The sequence below is a fragment of the Vanessa atalanta genome, chromosome 27 (assembly GCF_905147765.1).
Source record: "Vanessa atalanta chromosome 27, ilVanAtal1.2, whole genome shotgun sequence".
In the NCBI taxonomy this organism is placed as follows: Eukaryota; Metazoa; Arthropoda; class Insecta; order Lepidoptera; family Nymphalidae; genus Vanessa; species Vanessa atalanta.
Genome location: NC_061897.1, coordinates 536,500 through 551,469, shown reverse-complemented (window position 1 = coordinate 551,469; position 14,970 = coordinate 536,500). Strand labels below are relative to the sequence as shown.

Genomic DNA, 14,970 nt, shown 5'->3' with positions numbered 1-14,970 from the left:
AAATTTAAATAGCTTTTTCATAATTATCGGTTATTTTTATGGCTTCTGAGATATGTCTCTTGTACCTGTAGTTACACTAGCTCACTCACCCTTAAAATCGGAACACACCCATACTTAACATCGCTGTACTTCTTGTTATTAATAAGTGTTACTTTTTGGTGGTTGAATACTTATATTATGAGCGGGTGGTACCTACTCAGACGTACAAAAGTCCAATCAAGCCAACTAACACAAAACCAAGTAAAATAAGAGAATAAATATTAAAGAATTAACTGTTTCACAAAGCGAAGTGATTTCACATCTTTAAGTTACATCCGCTTGAAGTCGTCTGTAGAGACTGTAGATGTATCGTGTTGGCTAATAATTAGGCTAAAATAAGTCAAGCATAGCGCTCAACGTTACAGCAACACGCTTTTATAATGACTTTATTAATTTTTCTAACTGAATATTCACGGGATATTTTCGTAAAGGCGCTTATTCACGCCATTATATCAAAAATTTTGATCAATGGTCCAATACGACGTGTAATGTGGTCCAGTGATAACTTTCTAACATAAAAAAAGAAAACTCGAATGAGTTAGGTACTTACCATTTAAAAATAAATATATAACAGCAGTTTCGTTGTTTCAATAATATTTTGAATATGAAAAATACAACGCACTTTACATATATTCTGTCTTGCTAGCACACGATAACTTTCACCAGACACTAAGACACCAGTTCCGTTTAAACACAAATGAGAAACATTTAAAATACACCAAATTATATAATTAAATATTTAACTTTCAGTTTAAAATTGTTTAAAATTGAACCACCAGTAAGAAGTTAAATTTAACACTTTTCCGTAAAATTGGTTCCACTTTTGAACATGCGCGCGGTACTCTCTAACGGCGTGTCGACTGAAGTTGGCGTTTGGCTTTACTGACGTGATTGCCCGATGCAACGTACGATGAGCGACGACACGACACGAGCGAATTCAATTCACCGAAAACTCGTATGTTAGACAAGGAGAAGAGATAAAAATCGGATGAACGGAAAGGGATAGGATATTTACTGTCATGTAGCGGTAATTTTTTTCTCCTTTCGCGCTCAACTTTCTAAAACACCTAGAAGTGATTTCTGATTTGTCAATTATATTTTTTAATAATTTTAATAATTAATAATTAAGCTATTACTTGATATTAATTAGTTACTTTTGTGTAAAATATTGTGGATTACACATTAAATAACATACATATTATATTATTTAAGTAATCAGCAATGTTCTGTTTACCGGAACTTTATTGTATTGAAAATAATTGCGTTCAATTTGCAATTACTTTTCAGTGATATTTCATCCTTTGTTATATTTTCAATATTACATCACTCATTTTAAAATTGTATGTATAAATTCGCCCTCAATAGATGTGGCTCGTTGGTCTAGGGGTATGATTCTCGCTTCGGGTGCGAGAGGTCCCGGGTTCAAATCCCGGACGAGCCCAAGGATTGTTTTTGCAGTTTTATTTTACTTTTTTTTTATAACACTGACGTCCGTACATCTCACAACAATTTAGTTTTAGCTACAGAAGTGAAAGTTAATATGATTTGCAAGTGTTTCCAGTAATATATCATCTTCATGCATATCGACGTAATATTTATGTTTAATAGCCCAATTCTTACGCATTGAAAACATTAGTAATAATATAAAAACTTCATAATTTAAAACTCATGACACAATGAACAATTTTATTTATATCAGAATCAATGAGAGAACTTTCTATAAGAATATTAGTCAATATATTTCGTTCATATAAATAACTTCATTATGTAGATAATATCATAACAAAAAAAATTCAAAATATCTTTTAAATTTGTATATCTAAATTCAACAATTTTTATTTTATTCTAAATTAATACGTTAAAGTAGAAAAGTAAAGACGAGAATTAATGTTATTAATCTATTCGAAAGTACCGACAATAGATACATACATGAATTTCCAAATTCATAATAACAAATGCTCGAATTTCGTCTGAAAAACAAAAAAAAGTAGTACAATATTAAAATAGGGATTGTTTTAATCATTTTCAATGAATGCCATCTATTTATATCATCTAATATCATTATTTAAAAAGCTTACCGTAAGATGGCGCTGGTTACAAAGAATAGTATAATGCGGCTAAATACGGTTACCAGTATTGCTATTATATTCTTTTCGCCGAGATGTAAACAACATTTGTTTATGTTATACAACAGGTGTTTTAACTTTTACGTTTTGTGTACCCCGCGCCCCGCTAACGACAAACTAAAAGATAATCAAAAAGTTCATGTGTGACAAACTTATCTTTGTAATATTACACTGTTTATTTTATTCAATAACAAGTCAAAACATATTATGTGTGTTTGTAGATTGAAATCAAACATTTAACTTAGTTGTTTAAATACGTTTTAAATATAAAATAATAACAAATAAAAAGTTTATAATGTCGTCAAGTGGTAGTAGTTCCTCACAAAGTCCACCAAATATGGCTTCAATAAGTGATGTTAGTGCTTTATTCCAGACGGCTAAGAAATATGAAGAGCTAAATGTTATCGGAACAGGTTAGTAGTAGAAACTTTCAACTTTAAATAATCTAACCTGTACGCCATGTGCCGGTATAACCGATTAACTATCTCGCGCATTTTTTAAACCATTATTTTTATATGAGAATATATGTGTTATAAAAACCTTTAACTTCGAAACTTAATTTATTAATAAAACATTATATCAATATGGTTCATGGTGGTTTGAATTTAATATCAATTCAACCGGAGTCAAAATAATTGGTCCGTGAATGAAAAAGACAAGAATAATTAAATACTGTTATCTCTTTCGTTTTTTTAGACGTACAGCATAATGCTCAAGCCTAGCCATTTAATAAAAAAAAAACTTTATGTTCATCGTATTTGTAGTTAAAAATACATTTGATTTATCTTGACACTATAACCAGTTTAAGAGTATGAATGTTAATAAAAAATATATATTTGAAAGCGAAATATTCGGAGCACGATAACTTTTGATTTGAATACAATTGTGTTCAACAATTTGAGTTCAATTTATAATAATTGTTAATAATTTAGTTTAAAAAAAAACGGTACAAAACCATTCTACAATTTTATTTTACCTTAAATTGTAGTCATAAAAAGTACTTCATATTTACACATACCCTTGATTTGACCTTTTATTTTAGCTTTTTGAACATATTCATATATACTACAACAATGGGATATTATCAAGGATTATTAATACAAATAATGTATGAAACATTTAAAAAAAAATTAAAGAAATTCAAGCCTTTAAAATAGAGGACAAATAAGAAATTTTAACATTAAATTTTAATCAATGGCATAGGGTACTAATTTAAACAAATCCTAATTTTATATAAGATTTTAAATTAACATGGTTATTTTTATTACTACAAGTATTTAAAATGGGATATTTACCATGTTTTTTATATTCTTTGGTGGAGCTCAATATTTTGACATTATCTCGTGAACAAGACATTCGTAGATAATGTCAAAATATCGAACTCCACCAAATAAAAATAAAAAACATGGTAAACATCCCGTTTTATTTATTTAAAACGGGATGTTTACCATGTTTTTTTGTATTGTTGTTATGTATTGTAGTAATAAATCCGAATTTAAAGGAAAAATTGTGATTAAAATTGCACCTAAAGGTTTTCAATTCCAAAATAATTTTAAGAATGAAGCTATAAATTCTCTTTAACAGAAAATAGATTTCCCGAATGAAAATCATAAGTATATGAGTTGCTTATAGATAAACAATAATTGAATTGTATTTAAATTCATACCCATATGATTAAATTTTCCGAAAAGTGTACAAGTTTCTTTACACCTTTTATCGTTACAATCTGTAATCTTAAGCTATGGTATCTTTAAATTCAATTTAATTTTTGAAATAGTTATTCAATTAGTTTGATTCTAACTCAAATAAAGTATATTTTCATTTGATAATACACTTTAATATTAATATTTCTCTTTTCAGGAGCTTATGGAACAGTTTACAAAGCCCGGGACCTCCACAATGGTGGTCAAATAGTCGCTATGAAAAAGGTTAAAGTTGCATTAACAGAGGATGGTATACCATTGTCAACATTAAGAGAGATAGCGTTATTGAGACAGCTTGAAGCTTATAGACATCCCAATATTGTCAGGTCAGCTATTAAATTATTTAAATAGCAGTTTTTAATAGTAAGTATGCTATAATGTAATGTAAAATTAGATGAATTATTTAATGGTTTTTGGTATTTATAAAAATAGTTAATGATTATTAAAAAAAGTGATAGCCTTCGTTCAATGGCTCCTTATATTGAGAAGTTTATTCCACATTTGATGGATACACCTGTGGTAGATTTTCCTATATATGAAGATTATTTTTTTATATGATGTTTGTCGGACAGGCATATCGGCCATCTGATGGTAAGAGGTCATCACTGCCCATAGACATTACTCCGTGAGAAATATTGAGTAATCCTTACATTGCCAATGTGCCATAACCATGGGAGCTAAGCTGCTATATCCCTTGTGCCTGTAATTACACTGACTCACTCAACCTTCAAACCTGAACGCAATAATACCAAATACTGATGCTGAAGGGCTTGCACAAAACCGTACCACCAAATATAGCCACAGTATATGTGCAACAAGAACAGGGAGGGCGTAGAGTGCGTCAAGCTGTTTGCCGTCCCGGTATACGTCATAATCAAAAACATGAACTTGGATTATTTATATGTCTAGAGTGTCGTACTACAAAAGAACGAGCCAACTTTATTGTTTATTGTGTGCCAATATTACACGTTGACACTCTCCAAACGTCATCTACTTTGTGTGTGTGCATAGTGACGACCTGTTGGATACTAGTTATTTCGACGCGCTCTCAGCTTTGCGGTCTATCTAGACTAAATTAATCTAAGCATATTACATTTTCTCGTTGTTTCTTGCTGATAAGCGTCACAACTCATAAAAATAATTCCTAAAAGCTCAGGATGAGTTCTCTCGTAGCCGATAAGCTAGCAACTTGTACAGGAAGTTGACGGTCATGTTTGTCTTTTCAGGCTTCTAGATGTATGCCACGGCGGTCAGTCAGTGGAACGTGACCACCAGCTCGTACTGTTCCTTGTATTTGAACACGTTGAGCAAGACTTAGACTCTTACCTCAAAAGAGCACCTGGACCACTTTCGGAGAATAGGATCAGGGTGAGTCTTTTAGTTAAAAGTATAATAATATAAAAGTAGCTCCTCCATAAGATGCTTTGGAGCTGGTACCATGCTCCTCTAATGCGGGTTGGCGGATTTGTATCTGACATTGGCTATGAGCCGCGATGGCCCAGTAGTTAGAAAGCGTACATCTTAACTGATGATTGCGTGTTCAAACCCAGGCAAGCACCACTGAATTTTCATGGGCTCATTTCAATCGAGGACAACATAGTGAGGAAAACTGTATTTCTCTGATTTCAACGAAATTCTGCCATATGTGAATCCACTAACCCGCAATGGAACAGCGTCGTCGAGGTCGCCTTAGCCCAGCAGTGGGAAATTTACAGGTTGTAGATATTGTTGGTGTTTTTTCATTCATTATAACTAATAAGAAACCCCTTTATTTTTCAGAGCATGTCCTACGATATACTATCTGGCGTGGATTTCCTGCACTCCCACAGAATAGTCCACAGAGATCTGAAACCCCACAACCTCTTGGTGACTTCGACTGGACGTGTCAAACTGGCTGACTTTGGACTCGCTAAGACTTACGACACGGAGATGAAGCTTACTAGTGTGGTGAGTATTCAGGTCATTCGAGACTTACTCATTTTATATCACGGTTCTAGACCCCACGGTAGAGACTGAGCGTAGTATGTGTGTGTATGTGAATCCATAGTAATGGTACGTGATGCCACAGGTGGTGACGCTGTGGTACCGTCCGCCCGAGGTGCTGCTGGGCGTGTCGTACAACACGGCGGTGGACGTGTGGTCGTCGGGCTGCGTGCTGGCGCAGCTGCACACCCGCGCTCCGTTACTGCAGGGCTCCTGCGACTCCGAGCAGCTGCACTGCATCTTCCGGTCAGTGCCATTGAAGCCGATAATATTTGATTGAATTATTTAATACTGCTTGTACAGTTATAATTTTGTGAAGTGATGAATTTCTTATGGTAAATCACTTCGTTACGTAACGCGTTACGGCGCTAGTCTGTCTGGGTTCTCTTTCTCACACGCGTACGACAGCGGGAGGCAATTTCCTCCCCTCTCACTCTAGAATATTTTATAACTATATGCTTTTCTCAATTTAAACAATTTCAATATTAATTAGTTCAACTTTAAGAAGCCACTTCTGTCTGACGTCCCGTGACGCACACGTATTTTTTTTTATTAAAATAAATGATCTTTTCTAATTGCAGATTGATAGGACGCCCACCTCGCCATGAATGGCCAGAGAACGTATCGATAGTAGCAGATAGCTTCCCGGAATACCCGGCTCAGGACCTCGCTGACATCTTGCCAAGGATACACCCCCACGCACTAGATTTAATTAAGGTAATATCTAACATTCTAACGAAACGAATTGAGTTTTTTTGTAAGTCTTTGGATCTGAGTTCGTCCAGCCGTAAGAACTTGGGAATCTTGACCGATGATTGCGGGTTCATCCCAGGCAAGCACTTCTGAATTTTATGTTTAATTTGAGTTTATATTTAATTTCCTAATCAGCGGTGAAGGAAAACATCGTGAGGATAACTGCATGTGTATTACCTCTAATTTACGACTTGAAACGAGGACAATTAAAAAAAATGTCTCAAGCAATCCATTATAATAGCATTGGTTACAAATTTGATATTATTTTTTAGGGTATGCTAGTCTTCGACCCGGCAAAACGCCTGACTGCTTTGGACTGCCTCGAACACCCGTACTTCACTGAAGAACCGCTCACATAACATAGCTGACGCAGCTCATATACAGTCAGCAAAAAAAAAACCAATTATAATCATTTGGGGCTAAATCGAACCTTATACGCAAGAAGAGGGGGCTAGAGAAAGTGCATTCGACATTTGTCAAAGCGATTTCATCTACGCTTTCGTCGAAATTATTAAATTCGTAGGTGGACGGTCAAATGGGCCACTTGGTGGTAAATGGTGAGATCGCTTATAAACATTGGGGCTGTAATGCTCCGCCAACCTTGGAAACTAAGATGTCATGTCCCTTGTGCCTGTAGTTATTCTCATATGTACTCTTTAAAACGAAACAACAATACTATGTATTGTTTTTCGCGGTAGAATATATGTGAAGTAACCTACCCAGACAGACTTGCACTAAGCCCCACCAAGCAAGCAATGTAATAGGTTGCACGTGATAAATCGATTTTTAAGTCATTTCATTTCTGCAAACGAAATCAACACTCGCCATATGACTTCGTCTAAGCCCACAATCAGCCAGTTAATGTTCCACGACTGGGCAAAGTCCATCATCTTAAGAAGATAATGGATTCTACCCAGATTAAATAATGGTTTCCTTAACTAAGTTTTATATACAATTCTGATGACGCTTGCTCGGCTTCGAATGTACCATCTGCAGTTCAATCTGTGGAGCCATGTTGAATTTTCAAGAATTAGAATTTCATAAATAGATTTCAACCCCATATTTAGTAATTAGTTAGATATTAATTTAGCCCACCAATAAGCTTACTTAGTTTTTAATTATTTTTTTATTTTAACACTCAAGATCATGTTTAATTAAGATAAAAAACCGTATGCGATTCATCTAGAGGCAGATTCAGAAATATCGTTTGGAAGGGGCTTGTTCCCGTGAGAAATATATTTATTAGAGATGTGCCGATTATAACTTGACTAGCCGTCTAATCGGCCTCTTGATTTTTGCTTTGCACAGATCAGAGCGGTGTTTTGTGAAAAAAATTAAGTGTTATTATTCATTACAGTGAAAAAGTTTCAGATAATTAAAATGAAGCTCAAGAGTTTGAGAGAATTAAAATATAATTATCTCAAAAATAGTCTCCCATGTGGATTTTTTTTACTAATTGGATTCATGTAAAGTCAAGTGTAACAAAAGATAATTTCTCTAAAATCCACTCTTGGCCGAGTAGTCGCCGACTACAACGCGGCCGGATTTACCGACTAGTCGGAACATCTTTAATATTTAAAAAAAAAAAAAATCGTATAATAATTTTGAAATTCACTTTCACGAATGAACTCCGAAGCTCTTTTGAGCTCCTAACTCTGAATCCGCCACTGGAATAACCGATTATATATTTCTTTAACGCACAAAATTTGCCTCATCAATATATATAAATACAAATATGGCACCCACCGTCCGCTATATTATATACAGCACAAAAATCTTATTCAATATGGCGCTATCATTTGAACCGCCAGCTTAAACTAAAAATGTGCTTTATAAAAGTATAATATTGTGTCAATTATGGATAACATTGAATTTAACCAAATAAGAAACTCAATTATAACTCGTATAAGTATTATAAAAGGATTTATGGATTACGACATACACACATACATCTTTAAAGTAACTTACTGCGTGATGTAAATGAAATTTCAGGGTAAATCAAATTGTCGTTTATTTTGCTAACATTTAACTTTTTATTTATTACATAGTTTGAAATGATTATCAATTAATATTTCTTCGAATAATAAGAAATAACATACCGGCGATACATTAAAAAATGCTTCTTTGATTCATTTGTAATCGAAACAAATAAAAAAAAACTATGGATCCTCGGTAATCGGGCAAACGCTCTAATATATATATAAATTTGCTAAGTAAATATCCCACTGCTGCGATAAGAGTCATCTCTCGCCCTGAGAAGAGGTGGCCCAGAGATAATTCCACAATGCGTCTCCAATGTGGGTTACTGGTTAGATTAAAGTGTGTGTCAGAACCACATCTGAAGTATGCAGGTTTTCCTACGACTTACCGCCGAGCACGAGATCAATTATAAACATGAATCACATGTATTTTCAGTGGTAGTACCAAGGTGTGACCAGAAACGAGAAATGCAGTCACGTGACCTAAGACGTATTCGATATATATAATATAAAACATACAATCCTTTTTTAGGGACAGTTGCATTTGTAGGGCGTTTGATTAGTTATGTCCTTTCCTGCAGAAAAATATTCATACTACATAAAACTTCGCCGATGCAAAAATTCAAATCATTTATAAAAAATACAATAATAAAAAAAAAAAAAACATATAATTCAACAGAAGATATAGAGATCAGTAACAAATATTTAAATTCCTTTAAAATTATGATGTGACTTCAATCAATATCAAAATATACTCAACTCAAGTATGCACACAAAATTGTAAAATAATACTTTTCATTACTGAGAAAAACCGGCAAGAAACTCAGTAGTTACTCTTACCGAATAACATTCTAAATGATTTGCGTCTGAATACTCTTGTGTTAAATAATGTGCCTTATTTAATGTTTTTGTAAAAATCGATTTGAAATTATGAATCGGTAAAGCTAAAAATATCAGCAAATTTACTATAGAATAAGTTTTAAATTCCAGGAAAAAATTATTTACTTTACAGAGTCTTTAAAAACTCAGCTAAAAGTTTATCCTTACTTGTCGTGTTTATACAGTGATTATCACTGATTCAATCAAAGTGATCAATGTTACTGCGAATATACATAACATTGTTGTAAATACATTGTGACGCAACTGTAAGTATTCTTACTTAGTTAAAAACATCCTGAAGTCGGGAGTCGGAAGTCTAGCTCGTTAAGATAAAATACAAGCCTAGTTTGCTCATATAGGTTATATAAAAGTGGGCGCCATATTACCGAAGGGTCCTCTAATACGATAAAATCGAATTGCTTTTCTTTAAAACCATAGAAAAAATTAATACACGAGTATATGTTTTAATATTCTGTGAACAAAAACAAAACCTTAATTATTTTTAAGTACAATAAATGTTCCTTATTAAGTGATATAAGAAATAATTTTGATAAATATACAATAATTTTTGTAACATCGACAATAAATACATAATTTGTTTTATTTACACGTTAAAAATGTTGTCCTTGTCAAATTAAATATCATGTTATTATTAAATGTTTCAAGATTTAATTGCCGTGTTGTGTAGAAATGTTCCAACCCACATAAAAATGTTTATAAGAAGTCTTTCGCGGCTTCGTGTAAAGTCAAATAAATTTTCTCAATGCAATATAGAAAGCATTACTATTGCTTATTGATAGTCAAATTAAACACTACCACCGGTTCAGAAAAGAAAATACTCTGAACTGTAAGTGGGTTCTAGGCTTATAAACAATTTGGGAACCTGTGTAGGCCATCCGTTGAGTCGTTATGGTAGCATGCGCAAGCGATCCCACGAATAATATTTTTTTAAAAGAACCCTAAGATATGGATAGTGGATACTATGTTAAGTATTATTTTTATGATGATCTAGATATAATGTTGCATATCGATAGACTATCGATAGTTAAGGTGTTAGAGATAGTATCGATAGTATTGTCACGTGTCAATACTATCGATAGTATCGATAGCTCCCCATGAGCAATACTATAGATAGTAAACCTTTATTACTTTTTAGTAAACTTTTATTTTACTACTGATACATAGATATCGATATCACACTATCGATAGTTTTGCAACGCTGATCAAATAACAATACTGTTTGGAATAACTTGACAAACTTATTATCAACCGAAATCACAGTTGAATCGGTCGTCAAAAATAACGGATTTCAAATCCAGGCAAGCAAACAATAGTTTTAAAAATATACATATATATAAATTTCTAAGTCTAATGCTAGCGCGATTTAACTTACCTGTAGCGCCATCTCTTATTGATATTGTGAATCACAACATAATATAGATTATATTGTAGATCCCAATACTTGCCATAACAAAAAACAAGTTGAAATCGCTCCATGGAAAAAAAACTAATGAACACTTTTTTTATATATTTTATATTATTACAATCAACAATAGAGCTAAGGAGATAAAAAAACAGCTCTTTTTGTTGATAGCAAACAATTGTTATCGTAAAAAAATAATATAAAATGGATTTGCATGGCAAGTCAACCCTTACCGTAAAGATTTAAAAAAATATATATTGTTTTTTATTAAATCTTCTTCAAAAACCATCTTTATAGTGATCATTACATATGATAATATTATATTATTAGAGTATATTATAATCATTAAGATCAGCTAGTGTAGTTTCTAAGTTTTTGATCATCGTTGTGGCAACTTTATGCCGCAGCCATGTTCTTTTCGCTTCTGACGTTTGATCGTTTCGCGTGTTTCTTTTAGGTTAGTTTTGGCTCAAGTTTAACTTTTGTGTAATTAATTGCAAAACAGTGAACTAACTGTGTTTAAAATCTAATTTCAGAAAAACAAAATGCAGAACGACGCTGGTGAATTCGTTGACTTGTACTGCCCGAGGAAATGGTGATTTTTCTTACACATATTTCTTTTAGAAGTCTCATTGTTTTAACGCAATACCACGATTCGTGTTAATATTAACATTCTGTTTGAAAGTTATTATTACTTAATAAGCGTTGCACGTAACATTTCTTACATATCTTAGGATGCTTTTATAAATGAACAATAATCATGTATTACTTTATAATGTAAGCAGTTAAAATAATGATTTATTTAATTTATAACCTCATTAACAAGAGAACCCTTCAATGTTTATTGTGATTTTTCTTTGTTTTCAGCTCTGCGAGCAACCGTCTTATCCACGCTAAGGATCACGCATCCGTACAGCTCGTGATCGCCGATGTGGACCCAGCCACCGGCCGCGCTGCTGACACCAACAAGATGTACGTCATCTGCGGTGCCATCAGACGCATGGGGGAGTCTGATGATTGTATTGTCAGACTAACCAAGAAAGATGGAATCTTAACAAAGTGAGTCAAATTCTAATTTTTCTCATCAGATATTTTTAAATAAATCAACTAACTACAGAGAACAACAATGATTTGATGAACACAATCTTAACAACAAACGCATTTTTTATGAATAAATGTATTGGGAATGGATTACTTTACTTGAAAACAATTAACAGAAACTTATAACAATATTTTCTTTTAGTATCAATCTGTAATCAAACTTAATTAAATGTTGAGTTAGCTAGCTGATTGTCTCAATGACTTTACCTCCATATACCCATGATTATTATCCATATGGATAGTGTTAAGTCGATTTATTTTGTTACACTATCATAATTTACACAGGTCTTGGGCTCATTGTTGAACATATACTATTACACTGATATACATACTATATATAAATTAGGGTTTCATCGAACCCCTGATTAGGGAGATAAATAATTGAAAACAATCAAGCTTAGTGCATCTTATATTTAATCAAAATTAAAAACTTCATGATTTGATAAAAAAACTAATGTCTTGTTTCAGGAACTACTGAGTAGTCGTGTAAGAAGCATATTTTATAAGAAAAAAATCAATAAAAATTCATAAAAAGTCAATTTGTTTTATTCCTTGTTACATTTTCCACTTGTGCTTTATCAGATCTGGACATTGGAGTAGTTGAATCTGTGAATTAAATTCATAATTCAATATTATAAACTAAAATAATCTTAAAATGTAACTCAATACAAACGAGCCTTTAAATAACTTGTAATTGTTAGTATTTGTGAGTCAAATTCTGCAATAGATTACTCAAGTTTAACAACCGAATGATTAATAAGTACTAGTGGTCGCCCGCGGCTACGCTCGCGTTTTAGTTTGGTTGTCAGATTATAGGCATAAAAAATTTACCTTTGTCCTTCCCTGGTGTTAAGCTTGCTTCATAGCAAATTTTATGAAATTCGGTTCAAAGATTTGGCCTTAAGTGAAGGATTAAAATGATGAATTAAATATTGGTCTATTTACACTAAACCATTATATATATAACCAGATATGTATTTTTAATAGTCTATACTATAAATTAAGAGATTTTTTTTGTAAAGGCTAACTAAAAACTACTAATACTAAACCAATATACATAAAACTTATACAAGAAGATGCTGCCGTTTTCGGAGAAGAGAAGGATTTTGTAAAATTATAATATAGTAAAAGTTACTATTTGACTGTTTCATCTTTAAATTTACTGTGACATGTTTATATTTCATGTTCTTGTAATTAGTTTTTAAAAACAATATAGGTACCACGAACATTTATCTGCCTCCGCCACACCCAGGTCGGCCACCGGGAGGCGGGCGGCAGATTGTTTTCTTTTTACAGCCCCTCGCCCCCGCGACCATCCACGCCGCGCACCACGCCACCCACCACACGTAACGCCATAGCAGTGAAAATACCTAAAGTATAAAATCAGATCACAGACAGGCAGGCAGAATTTGACAATGTCTTCCTTCCAAAAACTTTATAGCAATTACGCTTAATTTAAAAAAGTAAAAATTTAAATTAATGATGTCCGAGAACTTCATTTTTACAAGCTCGAATAGCGTATTTATCTCATATGCTTCGTTTAAATACAAGTTCGAAACCCGGTCGATAGATTTCAGGTCCTTGAAGCATTGACGACCTCCGTGGTCGAGTAGTGTGTACACCGGTTTTCATGGGTACGCCACTCCGAGGTCCCGGGTTCTTGATAGTGTAAATAGTATACAAAACACGAGCTATAAGCCTTTATAATTAGTATATTTTAAATTAGTAAGACATACCATGATTCTGTCGATAAAAAAGCTCAGCCGAAGTTCTTGTCATCTACCAGTACTTGGGCTTGCAACCGCCGGGACAGCGCGGGGGACGACAAGACGATTTTCTCTTACAGGCAAAAGCGCTTACAACCTTAATTAATAAACAATAATAATGACTTGCTAAGCATTTAGTTAAAATATATTAAATAAGATAATATAAGAAAAATGTTGGAATTTTGAACGAATTACAAATGGTTTCGTAAAACTTATATTCTGCTCAGCTTTAGATTTGATCCACACGACTAAAGTTGTATAAAAGCTTGTAAAAGACTTATATACATTGCAAGTTGTTTGGATAAAACCTGGATACCTATTTAGATGATTAAGAAGTGTGTAATTAATTTAAGGCATTTCTGGGCGGTTCCACAAAATATACAAATTGCCAATTTCCATAATACTATATACGTACGTTGTATAAATACATTCTGAACACATTTTTATCCATAAAGTTTCAAGAGTTGAAATCATTCATTACAATAATACGACTCTCAGGAGGACTAAAACTGTTGCCGTGACGTTTAAATTGACGTAACTTTAGAAACGGTATTAAGATTTAAAATATTTAAACATTTGAAGAGAACACGAAACGTTGAATACTGATTTATTACCATGAACGTCTACTGAGAGTAATTAGATAATTTTCACGATCAAACAAAGACCATTTGGCTCAGATAGCACAACAAGAAACGCTTATTATTAAAATGTTAAAATCATACCTGTATCAGAAGAAACAAGAGCCCGCAAAGACCAAGTTCGAAGTTCTTCATATTTACTTGAAATGTAATTTATGTTTTAATTCTTTCCAGCATATTAATTTTTTACATGTTTTTCATTTTTATATATTATTATAATATGTATTATGAACTTGTAATTTTGTCATGATTGAAAATTTCTTTTGTTCTGTCAATTCAACTTAATCGTAATAATAATTTTCTGATCGATGACGCTGTCAGTGTTAAGGAGGTTCTACGGTAAAGAAGATTAGGAGAAAATTGTATAACATCATAAATGTAAGGAACTAAACTTTTTTATGTAAAACCAATGTCGCTTTGATCGCCTAAATATTTGTATAAAACACGACTAAGTGGAGTGGTGGCAAAAATGCTAGCAGCATTTCCCCGTTGAATCCAAATTCCGTTCCTTTGGGCAAACCCAGCCAACTCCTGTCCAGTTCAATAAGACGAGGTTTTACATTTTAATTAATTAATCAAT

General features: G+C 33.0%; 3 protein-coding genes, 1 long non-coding RNA gene and 1 other non-coding gene across 7 annotated transcripts in view; 3 read left to right on the top strand and 2 right to left on the bottom strand.

Moving 5' to 3' along the window:
- The window catches only part of LOC125074156, an 88,320-nt gene extending 87,421 nt beyond the window's left edge, over positions 1-899 (bottom strand). The window contains exon 1 of the mRNA XM_047685397.1: positions 590-899. The gene's annotated coding sequence lies outside the window, so the exon portion shown is untranslated. The remainder of the gene's footprint in view (positions 1-589) is intronic.
- Positions 900-1,408: 509 nt separating this feature from the next.
- Positions 1,409-1,480, top strand: Trnap-cgg. Its single transcript has one exon. It is a non-coding gene; the product is annotated as a tRNA-Pro (tRNA).
- A 784-nt stretch (positions 1,481-2,264) lies between these two features.
- LOC125074170 (cyclin-dependent kinase 6) lies at positions 2,265-9,274 on the top strand. The gene is made up of 7 exons (XM_047685414.1): positions 2,265-2,578; positions 4,026-4,194; positions 5,095-5,236; positions 5,648-5,815; positions 5,937-6,097; positions 6,433-6,568; positions 6,877-9,274. The coding sequence occupies exons 1-7, from the start codon at positions 2,461-2,463 to the stop codon at positions 6,961-6,963; spliced, it is 981 nt and encodes a 326-aa protein (XP_047541370.1). The 5' UTR covers positions 2,265-2,460; the 3' UTR covers positions 6,964-9,274.
- Positions 9,275-11,223: 1,949 nt separating this feature from the next.
- On the top strand, positions 11,224-12,525 carry LOC125074175 (40S ribosomal protein S21). 2 transcript variants are annotated; one of them, XM_047685418.1, is made up of 4 exons: positions 11,225-11,342; positions 11,422-11,480; positions 11,753-11,944; positions 12,455-12,525. In XM_047685418.1, exons 2-4 carry the CDS (start codon positions 11,431-11,433, stop codon positions 12,462-12,464), a joined length of 252 nt encoding a protein of 83 aa, XP_047541374.1. In that variant the 5' UTR covers positions 11,225-11,342; positions 11,422-11,430; the 3' UTR covers positions 12,465-12,525. The 2 variants fall into 2 exon arrangements, with proteins under 2 accessions (XP_047541376.1, XP_047541374.1); XM_047685420.1 differs by lacking the exon at positions 12,455-12,525 and having other exon boundaries at positions 11,224-11,342; positions 11,753-11,948.
- LOC125074176 lies at positions 12,410-14,583 on the bottom strand. 2 transcript variants are annotated; one of them, XR_007120091.1, is made up of 4 exons: positions 14,475-14,583; positions 13,723-13,849; positions 13,207-13,356; positions 12,410-12,592 (listed from the first exon to the last, which is right to left on the bottom strand). It is a non-coding gene; the product is annotated as an uncharacterized LOC125074176 (long non-coding RNA). The 2 variants fall into 2 exon arrangements; XR_007120090.1 differs by having other exon boundaries at positions 13,214-13,356.
- Between the last annotated feature and the right edge of the window lie 387 nt (positions 14,584-14,970).